Below are 24,745 nucleotides of genomic sequence, written 5' to 3' on the forward strand. Positions count from 1 at the left end.
AACTCTACCCACTAAGCATAGCCGCCCTTCAACATCAAGTATTATAAGAGGTCTGAATGTACAAACTAAACACTCAAGGCATTATGAGTGGCTGTTTTGTGGGTCAATTTAAAATTACAATCCCAGCATGAAATGTATAAGAAGCATTGAATTACTTTTAGTCTTGATCCAGCTAGATATTTGAGTTTCTTTATTCTATTTAATGGCCATTTTGGTATTCAATTGATAATAAAAGCCGAGGAGAGACAGACAATGTGGAAAGAGAGAGATCAAGGGATGACGTGCACTAAATGATCACAGTCTGGAGTTGAACCAGAAATCTGTGTTGAGTGCCTGCTCTCAGTAACTTAATTTTAATCTTGAGGTTTAGACCCATCCAGGGAAATTAAACAAAACTTCTGATTGACTATCAAATGTAGCTACTGCATGCCATTTAGCTTATGATTACCTCTTTGGATTGTTGAGCTGAACAATTAGCCTGCACATGAATCTGAATCTAATGTTAGATGAAGTATAACTGTCATTTACTGGGCTCTTTTTTCCACTTGTGATACCTCTCCATACTTACAGTTCATTTACTAGTTTCAACCTGGACAAAAGTTTTGACACATAAACACTATGACCTCAGTACAGTGAATGAGTATTCATACATCCAGCAGATGTTACAACACAAGAAGTCTTTTTTGGAGCGGAAGGGACTACGTCTGTCGGGACCTAGTTTAGGAACCAGAGGATTGCCTTTTCAACTCTGGCATGGACCATAGTACTGAAGTTACACACACATCCAGTCTTTAGAACTTTTCAGCCAGTTCTAGTTGTCCCTCCTGGCCCATATTCAAAATTTGCAGGATTTCTATCAAGCAGTTCTTAGTAGTGATAGAATAATTGTTGTAGGTGAATTCAATATCCATGTGTCTATTGTTAATGACAGTCTTAGCACAGCTTTCACGTCACTATTAGACTCTGTTGGCTTCACCCATAGACTGTAAAAATAACCCAGGGTGTAAACAAACCTACTCATCGATTTAACCACACCCTGGATCTTGTTTTAGTTTATGGTATTGAAATTAATAACTTGTCGGTTTTTCTGGAAAATTCTCTATCAGACCATTTCCTAGTAACTTTTGACTTGTTCTTAACAGCATTAACTCCTCTTAATAAAAAGTGCTCTCCAGAAGCTTGTCTGATAGGGCTGTAGCTAAATTTAAGGAAGCAATTTCAGCTGCTTTTGTTTCAGCACCATCCTCTAACCCAGTTGAAAACTCCTATAATCACTTTAGTCCCTCTCAGCTGGATCAGTTTGTAGATAGTGCGGTGGATCCACTGAGAGTTACTCTGGATTCAATCACCCCCCTAAAACAGAAGGCAATCAAACGACAGAGATCAGCTCCATGGTACAACTTAGAAACCCGTAATCTAAAACTAAAGTTACGTAAATTTGGAGGAATGTGGCGCTCCACCAAAACGATAGAATCTCGTTCAATTTGGCAAGATAGTCCTAATAGATATATGAAAGCTCTATGGCAGGCCCGCACTGCCAATGACTCATCTCTTATTGAAGAAAATCAAAACAATCCTAGATACCTGTTGGAGCTATTTAATTTTTGTTATAATTAGGTTTGGGATTTAGTTTACAAGTAGGTTGGGTGGTGTTTATTTAATTATATTACACTTTTTCTGTACTTACAATATATTTGGGTAACACTGTGGGCTAGGTACCTAAGGTTATTTAAGTTAGAGGCAGGTAGAGGACCAGCATGCACCTGGGTGGGCCAAAGGTTTTTTACCACACACACAGAGCGGCTGGAGAGGAGCAAAGTTTTTCTTTGTTCTTTTATGGATTTATTTGTGTGCGTACAATCAAAGCCCCAATGGTGCATCAGTGGTCATTTGATAAGGTTTGATAGATTATATTTTTCATTTGAACTATCTATTCCTTTAGCCCTCAGCAGTAACAATTTCATGAGCTTATTTTAATGATAAAATTCTAAACATTAGAGACAAAATTAGCAAACTACTACCTTTACTTAGTGCAGATTCCTCCTATATTTTGGATACAGCAGAAACGGTTCCAAATTCTGATACTAACTTCGACTGTTTTTCTCCGATTAACCTCTCAGAACTAAATTCGATTATTTCTGCGTCTAAACCGTCAACCTGTCTTTTAGAGCCAATCCCAACCAAGCTGTTTAAGGAAGTCTTTCCCCTAGTTAGCAGCTCCATACTAAATATGATCAATATATCTTTAGCGGCAGGTTATGTACCCCAGTCATTCAAAGTAGCTGTAATTAAACCGCTCCTTAAAAAGCCTACTCTTGATTCAGGAACTCTAGCTAACTATAGACCTATATCTAACCTTCCTCTTATCTCTAAGATTTTAGAGAAAGTGGTAGCTAATCAGTTGTGTGATTTTCTCCACAACAACAGCCTGTTGGAGGAGATCCAGTCTGGATTTAGAGTTTACCATAGCACTGAGACTAGTTAGAGTAACACATGATCTTCTGTTAGCTCCAGACAGGGGACTTCTATCTGTGCTCGTCCTGTTAGATCTTAGTGCTGCTTTTGACACAATTGACCATCAGATTCTGTTACAGAGACTAGAACAATTGCTTGGAGTTACAGGATCTACCTTAAGTTGGTTTAGATCCTATTTGTCAGACAGATCTCAGTTTGTGCATGTTCATGATGAGTCCTCTATGAACACCAAAGTTAGCCATGGAGTGCCTCAAGGGTCAGTGCTTGGTCCTATTCCCTTTAAATTATATATGCTTCCTTTAGAATATCGAAAGATGTGGAAAAAAAGACGTGTAAATCAAAATTTTGTGATTATTATCAAGGGGTTTATCCAAACAATCAGTTTTACATTTTCACATCATTACAATTAATCCTGGATTAGGCTCAGGCTCAGAACACAGCTCACCTCATGTAAACATATCTTAAAAAAAGAAGAAGCTTTATATGCCCTGACAACATGATACATGTTATCCATCTGTTAGTTCCATTCTTAGAAAGCAGGAAATGCCCAGGGACTTGTTTCCACTGCAGCGTTTTATCTGACCCCCTTAACGGCCCTTTTAGAGGACAGTACATGTTTTAAGTACAGGTGCTCTGTGGTGGGACTGAACATTTGTGTACAAAATGGTTTGACCCAAAAGGTGACTGATCGACCTCACTGTGACATCATGATGTACAGAAAAAAAATACTTTAACAACCAAATCTCAAACACTTAAAGGGTAAATCTGTGGTTAACTCGTAAACTTGCACCCTCGAACATGAAAGGTGGACAATCTCCTAATGATGATTTGTTAGTTCTCCTGTCGAGAGAATGATATCACATCATACTCTGCACAGAAACGGGGAGAATTGTTTGGTGTCATGTCCCCCCAGTAGATTATAGTGGTGGGACCTGAACTATCAAATGAGGTCCTGCTTATGTCAAGTCAAGTCAAGTTATATTTATTCATAAAGCACATTTAGAAACAGCAACAGCTGACCAAAGTGCTGTTAGTGCATTAAAGAAATGTTACAAAGATCACAACATCCACAAAAAACATGAAAGAAAGTATTTTAAATAAGTACAAGTGATGATGAAAGCAACAACTGGAACCTAAAAAAGAACTATTCAGGACCAGAAGACTCAAATGCTAGAATATAAAAATATGTCTTGAGATGGGACTTATTGCAATATTTATTTTTTCATTTTTTAGGCTGTTTCACAGTCTAGGGCAGGGGTGTCCAAAGTGCGGCCCGGGGGTCATTTGTGGCCCTTGAGTGGATTTTTTGTGGCCCTTGACTTCAAATCAAGGAATCAGAAGATTTTGGCCCCAGGCCTCATCAGATGGCATATTTCGTTATTTTTTTCTTTTTCATGTTAGCGAGGGAGACCTATAAAAGCCTGACTATTCTTTCCAAAAAATTAGAACACAACAGTTTCCCACTGCAATTAGTTATTGTGTATTTACATTATTTTTTGAAGAGGTCAAAATACAAAAAGTTCCTTCCAATATTTAAAAAAAAACAAACCCTGTGGCCTGTGAGCGATTCTAACGTGACAATTTTGGCCCGCACGAAAAAAAGTTTGGACACCACTGGTCTAGGGGCTTCAACTGAAAAAGCACAATTCCCTTATAGCTTGCGTCGTTAGCAGGGGACAGCCAGCAGGCCCATATCTGATGATCTTAGGGGCCTAGATGAGATGCACAGCCTGAGGAGGTCAGTAATGTATCGTGGGGCCATGCCATTCTGGGCTTTAAAAACAAACAAAGCAATCTTGAAACTGATTCTGAATTGTAATCGGACGGGAGGTGAAGGGATGCCAAGACAGGACTAATATGCTTCCTCTTCTTGGATCAAGTCAGCAACCTTGCTGCAGCATTTAGGACCAGCTGCAGACGGAACAGGGACGACTGGTTTATCCCAGTATATAAAGAATTGCATAAGTCAAGTCAAGAGGAAATGAATGCATGAATAACTGTCTGTAAGTCACTGAAAGAAAGGATTGGTTTTAACTTTTAATTCATATAATTGTAAGAAGTTATAGACCATCTAGTTGTTTATGTCTTCAAGGCATTATTTAAGTTCTGCAAGGTCGTTTAGTTTGACTGATAGATAAAGCTGGGTGTCATCTGCATAGAAGTGGTACGAAAGGTCGTCCTTCTGGATGATTTGACCCAATGGGAGCACGTATACTGAAAACAGTAGGGGGCCTAGGATAGAACCCTGTGGTATCCCACAGGTCAGAACAGATTTGGCGGATGTGGCGTTGGTTATTTTGAGGTAAACCAAGTCAGGACAGCGCAACCAATACCAACCCAATGTTGCAGGTGATTAACTGAAATTGAATGATGGACTGTCAAATGCTGCAATAAGGTCCAGTAAGATCAGAAAAGTACAGTTTCCAGAGTCCATTGTAAGGAGATGGTTGTTGTGGTTTTTAAGAAGTGCAGATTTGGTGCTATGGGCTGCTCTGAAACCTGATTGAAATGTATCTAATATACTATTACGATGAAGGCAAGGTAGCAATTTCTTAAGAATAACCTTTTCCAGCACTTTGGAAAGCAAGGGTAGTTTTGAAATGGGTCTTTAGTTGGAAAATGGTAAAAGGTCCAGGTTTATTTGTTTTTTTAAGAAGGGCTGTACTCTTACATGTTTAAATGAGGGAGGAAGAGCAACAGTTGACATAGAGCTGTTACAATGGAGAGGATAAAGTAACATCAAAAACATCTCTGAGGAGCTTGGCAAGTACTATATCACTGGGGCAGGTGGCACATTTCATTTAAAAAAATTCTTTTCGAGTGAGGTTAAAGTGATAAGTTCAAAACAGTTTAACTGAGCAGAGCAGTTGAAAGGTAGGGACAATGAGATGTGCCTGGTAAGGGCTGAGATATTTTTTCTACTGTCATTAGGTGTGAACAGTAACACCAATTTTTCGGTGTGTAAAAAATTGGTGGGGCACAACCTCTTTATGATAAGATAAACAAGGAAATTGACATTATTCTCTGGACTGATGCCCTTTTTTTAATTTTACACATGTCAAGGGGTCATTTATGGTTTAAAAAAATACTATGCAGAGTGCCTTGTCAAATCTTACATACACAAACAACACACATGGCCCCGCAATGCAGTTTTGCATTTTCCACAAAGTTTAATACATGTGATTATCCGACTGAGCACATACCTGTTCTCCACCTGTCGTTATGCTGCTCAATGGATCGCCTGTAAGCGCTGTCAATTTGAGCGGCCACATTGACTGTTCCAAGGAATCCGAGTTTCAACACACCAGTCCAGGTGACTCCCGCTGCTCTCATGATTTGAGATCCTTTCAGAAAGATATTTCAAGTCTTTAAACTCCATCCTTGCCGAATAGCAAACACGGAAAACAGAAGAGCCTTCTTCTCGGTGCTAACTGTTAGCCACTTTACTTTGAGAACCAAACCACATTAAATCCGCAATTTGTTTTACCAGCATTTTGGGTGATGTCGACAATATCCATCGGTTGGAATGCTCCATTGAACTTTACCTCCAACTTCTCCTGCTAATTCAGGGTTTCAAAACTGTGCTCCAATAAGAAATCCACTTTATTTATCTTAATAACTTCGCTAGTTTTGAAATCCTCCCGCTTGCGGACTAATGCGATGCATTCGATCGATACAGTCACGGACAGACAGCCAATCATCCGGTCCCTTCTGAATCATCAGCCAATCAAATAAAAATAAAAAAACGCATGACGTTTCAATGTGGCTACGAGCTGTGAGCCCCACTTGTCATATTTTTAATCTGATTTACATTACATAGACAAACATTGCGCATGCGTATTAGCACTTTCCCCCCAGTGTAAAACCAAATACACTGTGCTGGAGGAGCTGGTCCGAGCCGGGCCCTCCGGCCCGCATAGTTAGACTGCGGACACAAACCGCAACTTTATTTTTAGTTAAAAATGAAATAAAATAGAAACAATCGGATGCAAACTACTAACATGCTTATCATAGCTAATACATTATGACATAATATGTAACAAATAATGATAACTTCATTTGTTTGCACAGTTCTTTCTGACGCTAATAGGTGGGGCTGTGCCCCACCTGCACTAATGACCAGTCGCCACTGGGTGTGAAGAACATTCTTTATTTAGAAATGAACAAATACTTACCCCATAACGAATGTAATTGTTGGAGCCAAACAAACCCAAAAGTGGTAACTCCGTTGTAATCTTGTGGCGATACGCTGGTTAGCTGACAAATGGAAAAAGTACCACAAACTTATTTGATGCTGAAAAGTATTAAGACTCAGGAAGATGGTTTCATTTAGTCCTGAATTTATTCAACATTTAGAATAGAGCATTATAAGAAGTAGGTTATATGTCTTATAATGCTCTTGTTGCTCCTATCCTTTTTCTTTCTACAAGTTCCCTCAATTTTAAGAACTATTGCTGTGCCAATTCAGAATGTGCTTATTGGGAAGAACGGGCTAGGTACAATGTGTAGTGTTGTGTTCAGTGAATCAACTTCACATATGATAGACAGCACATCTTTAGGCGATGGAAAATACACCGATCGAGCAATAGTAGAGGCTATGTGTCATGACAGAACAGGTGATTGGTGTCATACATGTAAATGTTAGATAACAGCTAGGCAAGAGGAATCCCACTAAATGCCATATGGGCCTAGTACAGTTATGTTAACAAAGTTACAAAGCATTGTTTGAGTGATTTCATTCGGCCTTTGTTAATGACAGTTAGCTAACGTTAGCGTAAATTTAAAAGCTTATCAGACTCAAAAAATGGGACAGAATTTACAGTAAATAAGAAAGTTGGAGTGTTTACTAAAAATAGTGTCTATTTAGCAAAACAATGGTAACATTAAACTCATGTTATAAGTTGAAGTATTGTTGCGTGTGTCTGTCCACTGTCCAGTCATGTGAATGTCTCAGTGGCCAAACTTTTGGTCAATCTTAACTTAAAGGGATACTTCACCCATGTACATGAAGCTGTGTATCATTAGAAACATGGTAGTAGTGTTGAATGGTCGTGAATCCAGCCCTCATTTTGCCCTGAGACGGGAAAAATGTGCTTTTCTTTGCCTGGAAGTTTTCTTCATGTGATGCAAAAAGCATCATATTGCATCACATGAAGAAAACATCCAGGCAAAGAAAAACATATTTTTCTCGTCTCAGCAACCTGTCCAGGTATAGAAACACTGCATTGGGGCGTTGGTAGTGTAGTGGTTAGTGTATGCAACCCATGTATAGAGGCTGTAGTCCTCCAAGCAGACAGTCCAGATTTTAAATCCAACCTGTTGCTCCTGTCCTGTAAACCCCCTCCCTCTCCCTCATTTCCAACTCTATCCACTGTCCTGTCTCCCAAAAATAAATCTAAAGAAAGAAAAGAAAAAGAAACACTGTACTAGTCTGTTCAACCAGCTGCAGCAATGACATGTAAATTCAAAGTATATCTAATGAGGGCCTTTTATGCAGAATGAGGTCTAACTTGTGTGCGTGTTCTACTTTGGAAACTTTCACAATGTGATGTTATTATGAAGGACATTACCCGTCCCAACCTTGACCACAAACCTGTGTGATTGACAGCTGCCTGTCCACTGCTGTAATGAGACAGTAAAGAGGCATGATACAGTCAAGAACATCCTTTTATTCAAACAAGTAAAGGGGTTGCTCTTTTCAAACTGTTTTTTATTATTATTATGGAAAAGAAACTGTAATTAACACATGCATTTCACCATGGGCTCTGGGGAGGGGGGAGGGGGGTTTGTCGAGGGAGGAAGAAGAGGAGGAGAAGGAGGAGAAGGAGGAGGAAGAGAACTCATGGCAGGAGGAGTAAGAGGACTGAGGCGAGGGGATAAGCTGGCCAGGGGGCTCGGTCTTCATGTCACTATACACGGCCCAGCTTCCTACCAAACATGTTCAAAAGAAACGAAAGGAGAAAATAAAAGGCGGACGGTTTCGCCACAGGACCGGGCTCTTTGAATGGTGCAGGACCGCGCACACAGACACACACACACTCTGCTCCCTGCAACCCGTTCGCCTCTGATATGGTTTCTAATCTGTGCCGCTTTCACTTGTCAAGGTTTGATCGATAATACTGCTGCTGGCTGGAAGAAACTCAAATTGTACAAGTTTTTCATTTGGGTTTTTCAGGTCCAAAATCTATAGTTGTTGGTTTTGCTGGAAGAATTTTAAGTGTTTGGAGCATCTTGTAGAAGCACATCACTTTAGTCAATGTGTCTTTTTCAAAAAGTGTTTATTTAAATTACGCTGAATTAATGTGTGAGATCTCTTTATGTTTTTGCTGAATCTGAGCCTTTCAGTCCTCAGTGGGGAACCAGTCCGCTAATAAGGTGCTTGAGTCATTTTCAGTTTTTTTTTTTATAGCAGGTCTCATTCAACCACTAGAAAGGTGCATAATTGACTGTCTCAATGCAGCATTTCTTTGCTGCATAAGATACGCAGTAACAATGACCAAAATAAAAACAAAGAATTAAAAAGCAAATCCAAATTCAATTATAAAAAATAAATAGATAAAAAAAAGGATTACATATGAACCTGCCTACTCTAGCAGTCCGACTGGTCATCTCCCCTCGCCAGAGTCCTAATCCCTAATTCTTGTGAGTGCAATTCTCCCCCCATCAGATTTTTCTGTCCGCTCCCAGGACAAAACTCCTTTCTGAGTGAGCTGGCCCCCTGTCCTCAGCACAGCCCAGAGCCCTGTGGTGCAACTTGTTCACTTACATTAGCTGCTGAATGGAGAAGCTGAAGAAGATGGGTATGGTAATACAATGTGAAGCGTACAGACAAGAATAACATGTGAGCTAACTGCATTCTGCTCAGACAAAAAAATCTTAGCATATTCTTTTTTTTTTTCCTTTTTTTTGTTTTTTTTTTAAACCCCGCCGTTAAAGAGAGAGGGAGAAAGGAGGGGGGGAGGGTTACGCGGCTACTGACTACTCCAGTGTCCAAGATAGACAGAAGACAAGATACAGAGGAAGATAAGCGAGACAGAAAATATCATTTTTTTTTTATGCTTTTCTGAATTATTCAACAATAAAAAGAGGAACTAAATCACACCAATTTCCTTTAGTACTATTTATACTGCTTTAAAAAGCTCAGAGAAGAGGAAGAGAAAGATATAGAAGTATGAAGGAGGGGACTTTTTTTCTTTTGAGATGGGCACTCAGGATTACAAGATGGAATCTGTGAACAAAAGGCACTTTTTAGGGACAACCTTTAAGATGCTCTGAGTCTATAACACTACATCACCAAACAAATATTTATAGTCATTTACAGTGGGAGGTGGGAATTCAGGGGTGGGGGAGTTGGGTTCACTTGAAATGATGACAGCAGACCAGCTGAGCAGAAAGAGGCCACTTATTTCCTCTTGCCGACTTGCACTGAAACCGAATCTCACGACAGACATTTCAATCAGTCTGTTTGGTTTTCTATGAAACACGTATCCTTACTTGTGCATCTCCCAAACTGGGGAAGATCTTGTCTTAATCCCACATCAGGGCCATTTGTGTTGGATACAAGATGATACAGTCTGGATTAAGAAAAAACGCAAGCTACCAGATTTTTGACGACTGTTCTTCTGCTATGGTGTAAAGGTTGGGTGGGGAAAAATGCCTTTTGTCACTACAACCTTTTCAAACAATGAACCCCTCCCCCCTCGCTAAATACAAAAAGAGAAATAGAATAATGCATGTTTCCTAAAATTTGCATTTTATGATAACACTTAGTTTTGTTTATTATTATTTATGTATAATAGAGATTGAATGTACTTTATTCTTTATGAAAGCACCAGTTTTTCATAACGATATATATTTTTGAGTTACAAAATTGTTCCTTCAGCCCTCCCACATTCTGAAAACAAAATAATTAGAAATGAAGATTTTTTTCTTTCTTAAAAAAAGTCACAAAAGGAAAAAAGCAAAAAAAAAAACAAAAAACAATTTTCCCAAACTTACTTACAAAGACTGGGATTATTTTTACTCGCCATGCTCGCATTTAGAGTCCCAGAGCGTGTGGACTTGAAACAAAAAAAAAACTAACAAAAAGAGGGTTTTCCCTCTTTTTCTTATGACACCCTCCAACAATTGCTAACAAACAAACACAATTCCTCTACCAAGGCATTGCACATGGCTCAATCAACATACATCATTTAGTTTCAAGAACAATACTTCCCATCGAAACAAAAAGAAAACAACAAAACCTAAACTGTGTTTAAAAACCTCAAACTACATTTGAATCACTGTTTGTTTTTATTGTTTTGTTTGATGTTGATTTTTTCTTTTTTTTTGTCATTTAATGCAAGTGTGGGTTCAGAGGCTGGTACTTGAGCTCTAATCTGCTGTTTTTGGAGATGCATCCTATGGCTGTGCGGTGTACGCCATGCTTCAAAAAATAACTAGACTGCCACAGAGCTTATCTTGCAAAAAAAAGTATATATCTATAAATATATATGTGTATTATATATAAAGATGCTTGCGATTATCTAGTGAGCTGTCACCACTTTTTCCTCTCCTGACATAAATTTTTCACCATTCACTATAGCTTATATGTGAGAAAAAAGAACCTGAATTCATGTTTGACAAATTGCATAATGGGAATACGTAGGCACTTCCATAGATAAGAAAAGAAATCACCTTAGCCATCGTTAACGTCTTTCCTAGTAGAGCTAGTTTCTCTCTACAAAGCTGATGAGATGGTCGCCAGTCGGTTGGCCAACTATGTTGTGTTTCCCTGCAGTGAAGAACGTGGCCGGGCAGTCCAGTTATTTTGTGAGGTTGGGTGAGTGGTTCTAAATTTTGACAGGAGATAACTGAATCAGTCAGAAGACGTACAGGTGAGTGATTTAAAAATGATTACAAGCTTAAAGGCCTCCTCAGATTGTCTATTTTTAAGACTTCCCTTTGATTTTGGGCACAGGGGACATGTTTTCAAAAGTCTGTGTTTTAATAAGTGGCGATCTGTGCTCTCCTAGAAACGCGTTTCCAATGCGACGACACCTCCACTGATTTAAAAACACTACGTGGTGGTCAGTCTACTTTTACGTAAAAGAAACTCACAAGGTTGGCTGGCATGATTGTTTTAGTGCAGTTTTGTTCATTAAGGGCTCATTGACTCATGAGAGGGGAGTGCTGGTGTGTGTGAATGTGTGTTTGGGGGGGGGGGGGGGGTTTACTATAGCAACTGATCTTTACTCAATCCTGTGCACAAAGACGAAACAGGGCACATGGGTGATCCTCCTACTGCTAGCCTTCGAGGCCCTCTCTTCCTTTAAAAAAAAAAAAGAAAAAAACAGCCAGATATGTCACATATTTCATTTTGCTCCACAGTGTGGCTTCTCTCTGCTCTTGGAGCAGCGGCCCGTCTGGGAGTGTAAACAACAGGGTAAACTTTAAGGAGACAGAAAGAAGAGCTACTCTCTCGTTAACGCTGGGTCGTATCTTCAGCAACCTCCTGTCCTCAATTCTAACTCTCTTTCACTCATAACTCCTCACCACCAGTCAAATTGCGGCGGTAGATCAGATTTGGCTAGCTTCGTTGTCAGGTAAGTGCTCAGAAAATACGCTTTCTGTGATTGTCAAACCCTTCATTGTCTGGCACTGGCAACAAATAAATCAACCCATTTGACACTCTAGGAAATACATGTTATCTTTAAATCACTGAGAACGAGAACATTTATATCTCTCTCATGGATGTGCGCTAAATACAAAGCTATCCCAGGCAGCCAGTTTGCTCAGCCTAGCAAGAATATTCGGAAAAGGGTGGGAAGCAGATCAACAAAATCTGTCAACCAGCACGTCTAAGGTTGTGTCCAGACCATGTGCAGCCCTGGGAAAACCCCAGGTTCCTTCCACACTTAAAAAAAAAGGCAAGTTTTAAGCAGAAGTTTCATGGTGAGCGCATTAGCTTTAGAAGTGCTAGTTTGCTGATTTCATTACCTCTGCACGGATTCAGGCTAGCTGTCCCTATGCTAAACTGAGCCGACCTGGTGGTAACTTCCCACTTAACATGCAGACACAGGATTGGTACAAATCTCCTCATCTAGCTCTCAACGACGAAAAGAACAGATTTCCCCAAGTGACTTATTTTTACCAAAAGATTTTTGCATGTACTACTGGACAAAGGTCAGCCAACCACCCTGTTTACGTCGCTTCAACTTCCCAACTCCTGCTGTGTTTCTCTTTAAGGTGCTGTCATTCAAATACAAAACAATTACAAAATAGTACAAATCCAAAAAGGAATAAATTCAAATAAGAGAATACACAAGAGATAACAAAATCATTCAGCTTAATTACACGAGGGAAAAGGGGGAAACTGGTAGCTGCTGTCTATAGTCGTGAAAACTGTCAGTAATGATGTACTCACACTGTTGTTTTCAGTGTGTACGTTTGTGTGATGTTGGGATATCTAATTAAATAGGTAGCAAGAGTTCACTGGGCTTACTGTTTCCATGTAAAAATGACACAACACCACCACCTATGACTACTACAATCTAGAAGGTCTGACAAGGTAACTGTGAGCGTTACCGCTTGAACACGCTGTACATGATGTGGTCATGGCACAGATTGCATGATCTTTCTTTGTGTGTGTCCTGCGAGGGGTGTGTGTGTGTGTGTGTGTGTGTGTGTTTGTGTGTGTGTGTGAATAAGTGGAGGCCAATGATTTGTCAAACTGAAGTATGGGGATCAAGTACACGCAAAGGCTTCTTGTACCTCTGTGTTTAAACCCTCAATAGACAAGTGTGGTTTACCTCCCATGCCTTGTAGGTAAATAGTGCACATCATTTCGATTAGTGTTAATTGATTCAGCGTTTAGTGCAACCTTTTAACAACACAACTTTTGGCATGGTCTCTCTGTAGTTAGTAGTAGGGTAAGGGGACTTTATGGAGTCATTCAGAGGGACATAAAAAATGGTTAATTCGATTTTGTTTTGGTGATGACAAACATCACAGGAGGGTGGACTGCAGCTGTCATTGGAAACCAAATTGTGCCTTTGCTTTGCTCAGGCTGTGGATTCATTATCGGTGAAGCTTTGGAGCGGAAACGTTTAATCTGTTTGTTTGTTTTTGGTCGGACAGTTGATTTTGTCAGCCATTGGTTTACACAACATGTCGTCTCAAAGTAGGAGAGGTTGACCACTTTCACTTCTTGAAGTTCCTGCTGTGCTGTGCTGGTTTCAGGAGAAATGCCTGCTCGCTGCCATTTGTCCCCTCGTTCCTTCTTTATCCTGGCATCCTCTTGTCCATCCATTCATCTTTCCATCTATCCTCCTTTTGCTCCAAACGGGTCCTCCCTCTGGGTAAATGAGTCCAGAGTTCTTCTATAAGCATAATGCTGCTGGAATTTCCTGCGTTGCTTGGTTATATTTTGTATCAGGTGAAACGTTCTGTCAGGGCCGGTCAGTGGGTTTGTTTGAGGACACTTATTATCCCCGGGCTGTTTCTCTGTTTTCTATTTCGGATTGTAAAGAAAGAATTCTAGTTGCTGGTTTGTACACAGGTCTTGTCAGAGGAACCAAGACTGAAAAAGAAGAAAAGAGGGGGTAAAGAATGAGAACAGGTGAGTGTAGAACACGTAAAATATACATTCATAAGAAGGGGAAAAATAAAAACAAACAGTGTACAATGTGTTTGCAATGGTCCTGCACAACTCGACTTGACTTTCACTCGATGCTGTACAAGTACAGGCTAAACTCAGCGTTGCCGAAACAAGAGAAAAACCATTTGGCTGATTGTCTTTCATTGAACTAATCATTTGTTTTTGGCCTTTTAAACCCTTGACGCCTGAATTTCTACTAAGTATTAAAAAAATGTGTTTCTGCTTTCAAGATTTCGATGCTAAACTAAGTTGAGAACATTTATTTGAAAACAGCACATAAATAGATAGAACATAAAAATAGCACATACATAGCACATCAAACGGATGTTGTTCTGTCTCCGACTGGTCCTATGACAATCTAGTGCTTGCAAAAGCTTCCTTGGTATGTATTGAAAGTGCGCCAACCGGCAGTGGAGGAATACGGACGCTATTTTGGCTGCATTTGCAGCAGAAGCGGTTTGATGCAAATTTGCGACAAACAGCGTCAAGGGGTTAAAAATGCTGGTAATGTTGGTTCTGGTAACACAAGCAGCTCGAAGGCTTGAATAGAATTCTAACTTTGGAATAGAGATGCAAAGGGTCAGACATACAGGCCACTTTACATATGATACATGTGAATAATCCAAAATGTTCATTTCATTGCCTGGTTTGACATGACAAACACAAAGAGGAATCTTTCTCCTCCTCCAATCCTCTTTGGAGCTTGAAAATTGCACATGAAAGTATCAATAAACCAATCTTGATTTGTACATTGCAACATTGCAAATGTTCTCTTAAGACACTTTACAAAAAAAGAAAAGGGAAGGTCTCGACAGTACTCTTCGTTTAACGTTGCTGTGAGATTTCAGACCTGATCAAACATTTGATGCAGCTCAAAAAGAAATATATTATCACCATGACAGTGGCAAAACAAATACATCTATACGCCACAATGACTTTTGGCCAACAGAGTTCTTAAATACAGTGAGTGATGGAAGTGGTCTGGGCCACCAGCCCAGCTATTACCATCAATTCTGTCCATTTCTGGATTTAACTACCGCACTTCTTTAAATTGGCCGAGCAGTGAAGGGCTCAGAATGGCCGAGCAGCAGGAGGGGGGTACTCGTCTGGTGCTTCTTGTCACTTGCGCAATCTTTAGGTTGGATTCTCTGGCTCAGCGGGGAGCAGGGAGCAGAAATGGGTCACTGTCGCTGTTGTTGGCTGCCCTGCTTGGCCTGCAGGATCTGGCACTGTGGACTTGTGCGCCAACATTCTGCATGTCAAGCCTTGGAAACTACTTTGAGCCTCCAGGGAAGAGGCTTTTGTTTGGTTTGACTCTAACAGGTCGCATGAATACCCCCTTCTGCCTCCTGCTCTTCTCAGCTACCCTACTCCCCTGGGCACTGTCCCAGCAGGCCTTGGGCATTGTGACTTCTGCCTTATTAGTTACTCTACTTCTCTCTTTTTCTTCTTTTCTCTGTGTGCTCTAACACACACACACACACACACACACACACACACACACACACACAATCCATCTATCTACCGTGAACACTCCCACTAAATCCTTGGCAGCAGACAGGACCACCCTCTTTTCTTTCCTGTTCCCCCCTCAAGCAACCTCTTCTCAAATTCAAGATCAACTGGCTATGACATCATGTCTGGTTGCTGGGGGTAACGAGACGGCTGAGCTGTGACTTCTATAAGAGCTGATTCTCTGTCGCTCCTTTCCCTCCATCTCCCTTCTTCTCCTGCCCACTTGGTATCTTGTTTCCCCCCCCCCCCCCTCTCCCCTTTGGTTGCAGTTTCTAACATTTGCCACTAGAGGGCGCACAGCGCTCACTGTTTGCAGCGTGTCCTGAAGTGAACAAGTTCGTATTTCTGACAGCCTCTTTGTCTGGTGATCTATCATTGCAGAGCTGATCATTAATCTTATTGTGTCATAATCTGACAGACACATGCAAACTATGAATGCTGCGTTTACTTTAAAAGTAAACCCACATCTCAGACACAATGTCTCACTTTGATTTTTTCAAAATGTGATCAGAGTGTCTTCATGACATTTGGACCAGCTGTTTGGGGAAGGTCATATTCATAAGTCAACTTGAGAGTGACTTTGACATAAAGAAAACATTAAATGTGTGTTCTTACGAACAAATGCACAGTTTGGTTTTTATCATCCGTTACCCTTTTTTAAAACAACACTGGGACATTGCCACTGAGATACTTATGATACTTATTACTTATTAAACGAACACCCTCATTATAGCTTTTCTGACTTCAGGTTAATACAGATGCATTTTTGTTGACGATGTGTTTTTGATGTTTGGACAGCATCTTCACCTCAACAACATCAAAAACCTTTCGGGGGACAGTAACACTGATGGCATGTCCTTCCAGTCTAAAATCAGGCACTATAACGCCTCTGTGGCTGAGTAGAAGCGAACCAATGAAGCCAGACTTTAAATATAACAGAGAGCCAGAAGAAATGCTTGCATATTTGGGTATTCTTAAAATTATTCGTAGATTGTGTTTAAAGTTGGGTACGAAGATAGATAGATAGATAGATAGATAGATAGATAGATAGATAGATAGATAGATAGATAGATAGATAGATAGATAGATAGATAGATAGATAGATAGATAGATAGATAGATAGATACTTTATTGATCCCGAGGGAAATTCAAGTTTTTGTTTTTTTTTGATAGATAGACATGTGTGACGGAAAAAACGGAATGAAAAAGAAATCTGATTTTTTTAAAAAAAATAAAAAAATAATGTTAAAAAGAAGCCGGACATTAACAGCTGACGGTGGGCATAGCAATAAGAGTGACTTCAGAAGTGAGAGAGAGGAACGAGGGGTGTAAAATGAGCAGAAGGGCAGAGATGGAAAAGGAAAAGTAAGAGAACAGAGGGCACAGAAACAAGGGAGGGGATCAGCCAAGGAGTTTTCAGATGGTTTCCATATGTTTGGGAGCAGAGTTGGGGCTGGCTCCAGGTGGGTGTGGTTGGACACTAATGAGAAAAGTGCTGTGGTAATGGAGGAGGCAATACAAACAGCGCAGAGGGGTTGATGGGAAGGAGCAGCGACGGTTAAGAAGAGAGAAAGTACAAAGACAAAGAAAACGAGTGAGAGTTGAGATGGAAAGCTTTAAGAAGAGAAGCCGTTAGAGAGAAAAGATATTGAGGCAAGAGACGGAAAAGGAGAGCTTGTGAGGAGATGGAGTAAAAAAAAAGAAAAAAAAAAAATAGTTGGGAGAATGCCTGCTGCCTGAATGGTAGGCCCCATATGAGTCAAATAAACAGTTGAGTGCATATGGTAAACCACACAGGCACTGTAAAATACAGATGTACAACTGCACACATTGACTGTGTGCTGAGGGGTGGTGAGAGAGCAGAGGAAACCCAGCAGCAGGTTTCGGGGAGTAAGGGAATAAGAAATATGTTGGCACATGTCCATGCTGTTAATAAGTTTCCTGAGTTTGACATGTAATCACATTTAAAACAGAAAACTTCTCTCTCCTTACACCAAGACAAACTATCAGGACATCGTATCCAAAGACTCCCTACCTGTGTCTGCTGCGGGATGTTCAGAAAGTTGTTGTCCCGTGATCCGATGCCGACAAACCTGTTGGGAGCTGTTGCGCCTGGCGTGGAGTATGCTGGAGAAAGAGAAGAAAGACAAAAGATGTCAGTACACACAAAGACGGCTGGCTCTTCAGCATCCTGTAGAAAATTGAAAGCAATTGTTTCATTCAATGAAACGCGACCATTCACTGTCTTACCTTCCAAAGACATATCAAATAATACCATTCTTATAGATATATTTGGTTAATTAAAAGCTACTGCAAGGGGGCTGTTAGCTTTGCTTACCAAAAAGACTGATTTTTATTGGGAAATAGCCAGCTGGACTCCTTTCAAAATAAAAATAAAACCAGTCCCAGGAGTCCTTGAAGTTACCTTCATTATAATGGGAAGTAATTTGATTCTATAGCATCACACATGGTAAACAAAGTCTGTTTAATACCCACCATTAAAACTTCGTAAACTTGCTTTGTGTACAAATTGAACAACTACTTGAAACATTTTTATTTCTGCGCTCTCGACGTTTGTGTTGCTGAATTGATTCGCACCACAAACCGAGATGCCTCCAATCCAGTTCATGTTCAGTGTCGTGTTTCACAGAATGGAGCCAGAGTTTCAAAAGCTGGCTCTTTGCTGAGCTGCTGTTAGCTGCAGTTTGTATCCTCCTCGCACAGCAGTTCTCTTTAACTTACATCGACTCTTCTATACATTTCAGCGTTTCTACGTTTTCAGGTGAAATACGTTGAAAGCGTTTCAACAGTCACACATTATAGATCCTCTGACGCTCCAACACTCTTGTCTCCTTTGTCATGTCTTTCTTTTTCATTTAAGTACGTTTGTACAGCCTAGAAAAAAACACTTGTTTATTGTCAGAGAGCCTTGTTGTCTTTTATTTACAAAACAAGCTTATCTGTTTCCCTCTGCTTGCAGTGTGTATGCTATGCTATGCTAAGTGGACTGGACTTTTATCATACACACATAAAGGTACTGAACCAGAAAAAAAAGAAGCTCAGCATTTCCTTTTACCTGTTGACGCAGGATACAATTTGAATAGCTGTTTTGAATGAAAATGAGAAATAAATGCTTCAGAAAATGTTGCTTTATCTCAATGAGGTCATCCGAACTCCACAGAGAAGCCTCTCAGAATCTGAAATGCAAATGTGGGGCTCCCTGAGTGATTCAATCCTGTTTGTAAACTCATTTGGAAATGATTGAGCACACTTAGATCCTGACACTGAGGATCAGTCAGGGACTTTTAAAGCCCACTGGCATCAAAGTCAGTGACAAATTAAGGGCAGTTTTAAGGTACCCTATGGACTCCAGCATGTCAGTTTCACTCAGGGTGCAGTGAGCAGGCCTCGTGCATTTTGAGGTTGTTTGTGTGCAGGAAAAGGGAGGAAGGACACAAAGGAGAGGGACAGAAAGGAAGTGTATCCGGAAAATTTACGTGTATGGACATAAACAGTAAACATCCATGTGTTTCTAACCTTGGAATCACAAACAAAAGACATAAAAAAGACTTTGAGACGCTGACTGGGGTAGAACGCAAACACTACATTTGAAGGAAAGCTACAGACAATAAAATCAAAGTGCTCCATCCAGTGCCCCTCCTGCCAAAGAGAAATAAGACTAATGTGTTGTGAGAGAAGGACTGACTTCACCTCGTTATGCTTCAAAGTCTTTCTTTTCTCACAAACAAACCAAAAATACCACTGAGGATCTAAAATCAACACAACCAAAATGTGCATCAGTCTTGTTTTTTGGAATCATCGTCCCACTTCTGCTAAAGTTAATCTGATACCAGTTCAGTGCCGGGCAGGCCCTTCAACGCACAGTTTCAGTACCATACAGCCCCCATGAATCTCTTTGGTTCACCACAAGTTCTTCACGGCTACAAAAAAACAAAAACAAAAAACGCCTTTGATGTAGTATGGTTGCCAGTAGCAACTACTTTTCAGAGCGTCAGTAAATAACTGATTTGAATGCTTTGCCAGCAAAGAATCCAATGTCAAATCCAGCAGACTTTCAGCAATTCAAAATTAAAAAGTCATAAAAAAAACAAACTCATCAGTGTTTCCCTCCAGATAGTTGGAAACAAGTGAGGTGGAGACATTGACTTCATTTCTTTAACAGTCATAAATATCTGGCAAATATGATCACAAAATGAGCTATTTGGCTAAAATAGAGGTTCAACCGGACTTTGGCCATATAATAATACAGATCACGATCACATCACACCTATAGAGGGTTAACCTCCACTGGTGTAAACATACTATAATCATGATACGTTTACTGTTTTGAGATTGTTTCAAGAAAAACTTAATTTGCCTAGTTTTTAATCGGTATTTGGAAGAAAATAACGGTTTCAAAACATTAAAAAAATGTAACAAAAAGTCTCAAATCAGGTTCAATATGCATGGGCATAAAGGATTTTAGAGTACAGAGTCAAACTACTTCACACTAGTCAACTCAGAATGTGATCAACGGAAAGCAGCTGTCAATCTGATAGGGCCTGATACAGAATCCTGAGGGACACCACAGAAAACCATTATGAAGACACACAACCCACTTGACCTCTTTCGGCTGTGAATCTGCTGAGCTTCAGAGTAAAGCCTGTGCTGCCCCCCGCCCACAGCAATCCAAGGGTTAAAGGGGGTGAGATGTTGAATACAAAGGAGCAATGACTGCACCAAGGTGGAGGAAGATCAATGGCTGGGGTCTTTTCACTGGTGAGGTTTGGGAATTTCATATTTATTTTTCGGTCTCCACGGGGTCACTTACACGGAGATGCGGGCGAGGAGAGTCCGCCGTCAGGGGGCGTGCTGTTGGGTTTAGAGTCGGGCATAGGGAGGGGCACTGGGCGGGCCACTGGGGGAGGTGGAGGCAGCAAGAAGGAGCCTGGCATTTTGCTCTGGCCGCTCCCGTTTGGCTGCAGACAACACAAACAGGGTCAGGAGGGCGACAATCCGCAGACACCGAATGAAAGAGGACGCATCTTGGGAGGCAAGGTCCAAAGGAATTTCCATGACGGAAGGAGGGGGGGGGGAGGGGGGTGGCAAATAGTGGAAGGAAGGAGAGGTAGTGGGAAACAACAACCAAAGGAATGATGTATGTGGACTGGATCTTTAATGGATGTGTGAAAAATAATAATCACCACAGGGTTTGATAGGAGTGGGAGCTGGAGTTTGAGGTGAAAAGGTTCCATAGGGTGGTCCTTGGTGGGTGGAGGAGATGTAACGCAAGGGGAGTGAGCAAATTATTGACTAGGTTTGTCCTGAAGATGGCGAGAAATCAAAACCATGGGAAAATACTCGTCTACACAAGCACAACACCACCAACACCAACGATACCAGCACCAAACAACCAAACTCCAACTAAAATCAGAACAGCTAACAATGAGAACAGAAACACGATGACACATGACTGGTATGCTTGACTGATTCAGTGCTGTGCTGATGGTTTTAACTTCTGAGGGGTTGGGTGGAGCAAAAACAGTTACATAAATCAATTTTAAAAAAAAGGAAAGGAGTGGGATAGTCAGGGTATGAAACAGCAAACAGTAAAAACGACCTTGACAAGACAATACAAAGATTCGTACACCAACTGGATAAACAAACATTCAGTGGTTCCACTTTGTGTGTTTTGCTGTCGGGTGTATTTCTGTGTATTTCACTAATCTGTGAGTAGACATACAACACCACAAGATAAACGTCTGGACTGCACTGTCCGCTAAACCTCATGACATTCCAGATATTAATAAGCCATTGTTGCTGTTGTGTTTTCTGAGATATTAAATAAGTACACATGCATTTATAAGCCATTTTAGCTAAATGTCTGTCCAACTAATTTTTTTTTTCTTCTTCAAAATTCAGATATCTTTATTATATTTTCAAACTATTTTATTAGTCATATCAAGACCTGTTTACATATGGATACCTTTCTTTTTTTGGGGAGCAGCTATTTGAAAAGAAAAGAAAAGAAAAGAAAAGAAAAGAAAAAAAAAAGGATGGGAAGTGTATTTGTAAAACTGTTTTTTAAGTTGGTAAAATTGGAAAATTGTGGCCTTCTTTTTTCCATTCATCTTTACACAAATATATTTCTGTTGTTTGTTCATTCAGTGGTAAAAAGCTAAGCATTTCAGATTCATATATTTTCTTTCATAAAGTGTTTAGTCCTTTAATACTAATAAAAAAACTAGTTGCACAGAGTGACACATTATAAATCCATGATGCTAATGGTGTTTTCCTATCTGGCAGTAGGCCTTACCTGTCCAGCGGACTGCCCTGAGCCATCAGCACAGACAAACTGCACAAATTCCTTCAGGGGATCCTGTCCAGGGTGGTGGTGGTAGCGGATGGTTGGGTGGGTGAAGTAGGGGCTAGACTGCTGGATGATGGAAGGAGACGGGAAGTGCAGGGCCGAAGCTGAAGCACGGGGACTCCCTGCCAACAGAGATATTTGTAGAGAAAGTCAAGTGGAGACAGATGCAGGGAAGAAAAGCGAGAGGAACACACAAACCATTTAGTTCCAACACAGTGGGGTGAGATGCAAAGAGTGACAAACAAATGATTGCAAGAGAAACACATTTCAACTGGAACCCCTCAGGTTTCAAAACACAGTACGTCAAAGACAAGTTGTACTCCAGAGAAAGACTGATTTTGAGCATCGCTCATAATGTGTTGTCATCACTCCAGTAAATCTCCACAGCTTTATGGAAGAGAATTACATACGCATTAAATTCACTTGTGCACAAACACAGAGACGATATAACAAAGTTTACAACATTCAGACTTGAACACACAAGTAAACAGACAACAACAGACAGAAAAACCTTGTGACAAGACAAGAACATGGTGAGCTCATTGAGCACTGTCTTAAATGAGTCCGTCTTAATGACTGAATGTCTGTGTGCTGTTTGGAGGGTGTGAACCATTGGCGCAAATGTATTTTGGCATTGATGGACAGTAAAGCCTTTTCTGATGTGATTCATTTAGTTTCTCCGACAGAACTCATCAGTATGTTCACACTCTGAGCTCATGCTTTTTTTTTATTATGTGCTTTGGGGAGTCATATCTGATGGTGTGTGTGTGTGTGTGTGTGTGTGTGTGTGTGTGTGTGTGTGTGTGTGTATGCGTGCGTGCACGCGCGTTAGTGCCCATCATGGATTGGGATGCAAACTATATCAGCATTCAGCTGCTAATGAGCTTATCGGCAAGGCATTCCCTCTTCTGCTCCAAACCGAGCTCAATATACGTGAGGTATACGACGGGAGCAGTTGGTTGAACCCTAACGGCAAACACAAAGCCCTCTCTGTCAGACCTATATCCATTACTAAATCTCCTTGATTGTATTAGGGGCCTGTTCTCCTCTTCGCTGTGCCAGTCTGACACCCACCCCATCTCATCTCATCCAGGGGCCCCCCAGCTGCCCATGTTGGCCTGCCAACACTCTGTGGTGCTGCATCTTACATACATTGTGTGTGCGAGTGATCTTCAGGAGAGTGCCAAACTGCGCTGCACTACCCCCCAGACAGACAGCCCTATGCCTCTAAACCCGGCAACACCTTGCTCCCCCGCCAGGCTGCCTGCTCCCCAGTAGAGCCGTTTCCCTGCTTCCATTAGCCCGCTTCTAATCCCATTAAATAATGGGTGGAGGCCAAACACTATGGGGGTGTTAGGGGTGGGCCGGGGATGTGCAGGATCAGGGGAATCCCTACGCCCCTCCCCTCTCCCTATAGAGCAGTGGTTCCCAACATTTTTTTTGTCTGTTTTTACCCCTAAAGCCCTGTTAGATGAACTCAAGTACCCTTTCATGAACACCACACAAGCCCCCAAATGTGTTCATTTGTAATGTTTGGAATCTATTACTTTGCACTTAGTATGTTCATTTTAGTGATGCAGACACTTGGCTGAATAGAAAAAGTTTCTATGTATACATTTCACTGAGTTTGTTCACAATTAATTTGCAGTCCAACGTTTTAAACTAGCAGTTAGGAGCTGGCACACAGAGTTTAGGAGTAAAGTGTTGACTCGGTGTGAAGGGATAGTTCTGACTAATCACATTGTGTTACGTGGGTGGCTGTCAGCCTTGAGTCCGCGTGTTCCTCAAACCCGAATTTCTTCGCATGTCAGCGTTGTGATGGTAAGACCTCCTGAATTTGGTTTTAGGAACGTCCCCCGTCTCTCCCCCCCCCCCCCCACTCTGCAAACCAATCCTGCTTCTCTAACCACTTCATCCCTCGGAAGGTTGTCGGCCAAAAAAAACTACAACATTTCTTATGAAGTGGTTAAAAAAAAACATTAGAAGAGCCTTGGGTTGTGTCTCGTAAAATACTGTGTAAAAATGAAACAAATCACAACTTTATTCATCTACAATTCTGGGATACAGTATACATGCACTCATTTTAGAGTGAGCGTGTGTGTGTGTGTGTGTGTGTGTGTGTGTGTGTGTGTGTGTGGAGTTTGGGTTTTCTGTGGCTATATCTCAAAAAAACATACGATCTGTCAACAACTACACAGGAGGGTTTAATGACACGGTGGTCAACCTCATTGCTTCACATCTGCTCTGTGGCTTAAAAGTCCTTTCATGTAGCTGAGCTTCAGAACTAAATCACATGGATAATGATCTCAAGTGAGCTCCTGGTCTGAGCAAATGTACTGACTTGCACTATTTAAAAAAGGGAGACCTCTTCGATCTGTACCACAGTGACGGATTTAAGAGACAGACGATTTATGGTTATCTGCTGCCTTCATGAGCTTCTTTGTTTCAGCCTGGTGGAGGATCAGCCAGCCAGTATGACGAAAGACACCAATAGAGGTCCATTTGGAGATCTTAAATTGTAAATCAGTGAGATTGTGGAGACAGAGGATGGAGAACGGTGAGATGGAAAAATGCTCGGCCTGAGTGTTCTACCTGCTGAAGGCTCGTTAAGCAGGTTACTTCTGAACAGTTTCTGTCCACAAGACTGTCAGATGGTACCAAATCTCTGCAAACATTTTCCAGTTTAAGAAATTTAAAACAGCTGAGCCACGAGTCTCTGACTAAATATAACTAGTAGATAAAAAAAT

At 40.9% G+C, this 24,745-nt stretch overlaps 1 protein-coding gene across 20 annotated transcripts in view; it reads right to left on the reverse strand.

The window, feature by feature from the left end:
* Positions 1-9,359: 9,359 nt before the first annotated feature.
* The window catches only part of nfixb (nuclear factor I/Xb), a 120,041-nt gene continuing 104,655 nt past the window's right edge, over positions 9,360-24,745 (reverse strand). For 15 of the 20 annotated variants that reach the window (XM_079366855.1, XM_079366859.1, XM_079366858.1 and 12 more), the window contains 4 exons: positions 21,945-22,120; positions 20,460-20,607; positions 17,664-17,755; positions 9,360-14,035 (listed from right to left, as the gene is read on the reverse strand). In XM_079366855.1, coding sequence (XP_079222981.1) covers positions 14,021-14,035; positions 17,664-17,755; positions 20,460-20,607; positions 21,945-22,120 — 431 coding nt within the window. In that variant the 3' untranslated portion in view covers positions 9,360-14,020. The remainder of the gene's footprint in view (positions 14,036-17,663; positions 17,756-20,459; positions 20,608-21,944; positions 22,121-24,745) is intronic. The other 5 variants (XM_079366853.1, XM_079366851.1, XM_079366848.1 and 2 more) reach the window with 1 other exon arrangement.

The sequence above is a fragment of the Symphodus melops genome (assembly GCF_947650265.1).
Source record: "Symphodus melops genome assembly, chromosome: 17".
In the NCBI taxonomy this organism is placed as follows: domain Eukaryota; kingdom Metazoa; phylum Chordata; class Actinopteri; order Labriformes; family Labridae; genus Symphodus; species Symphodus melops.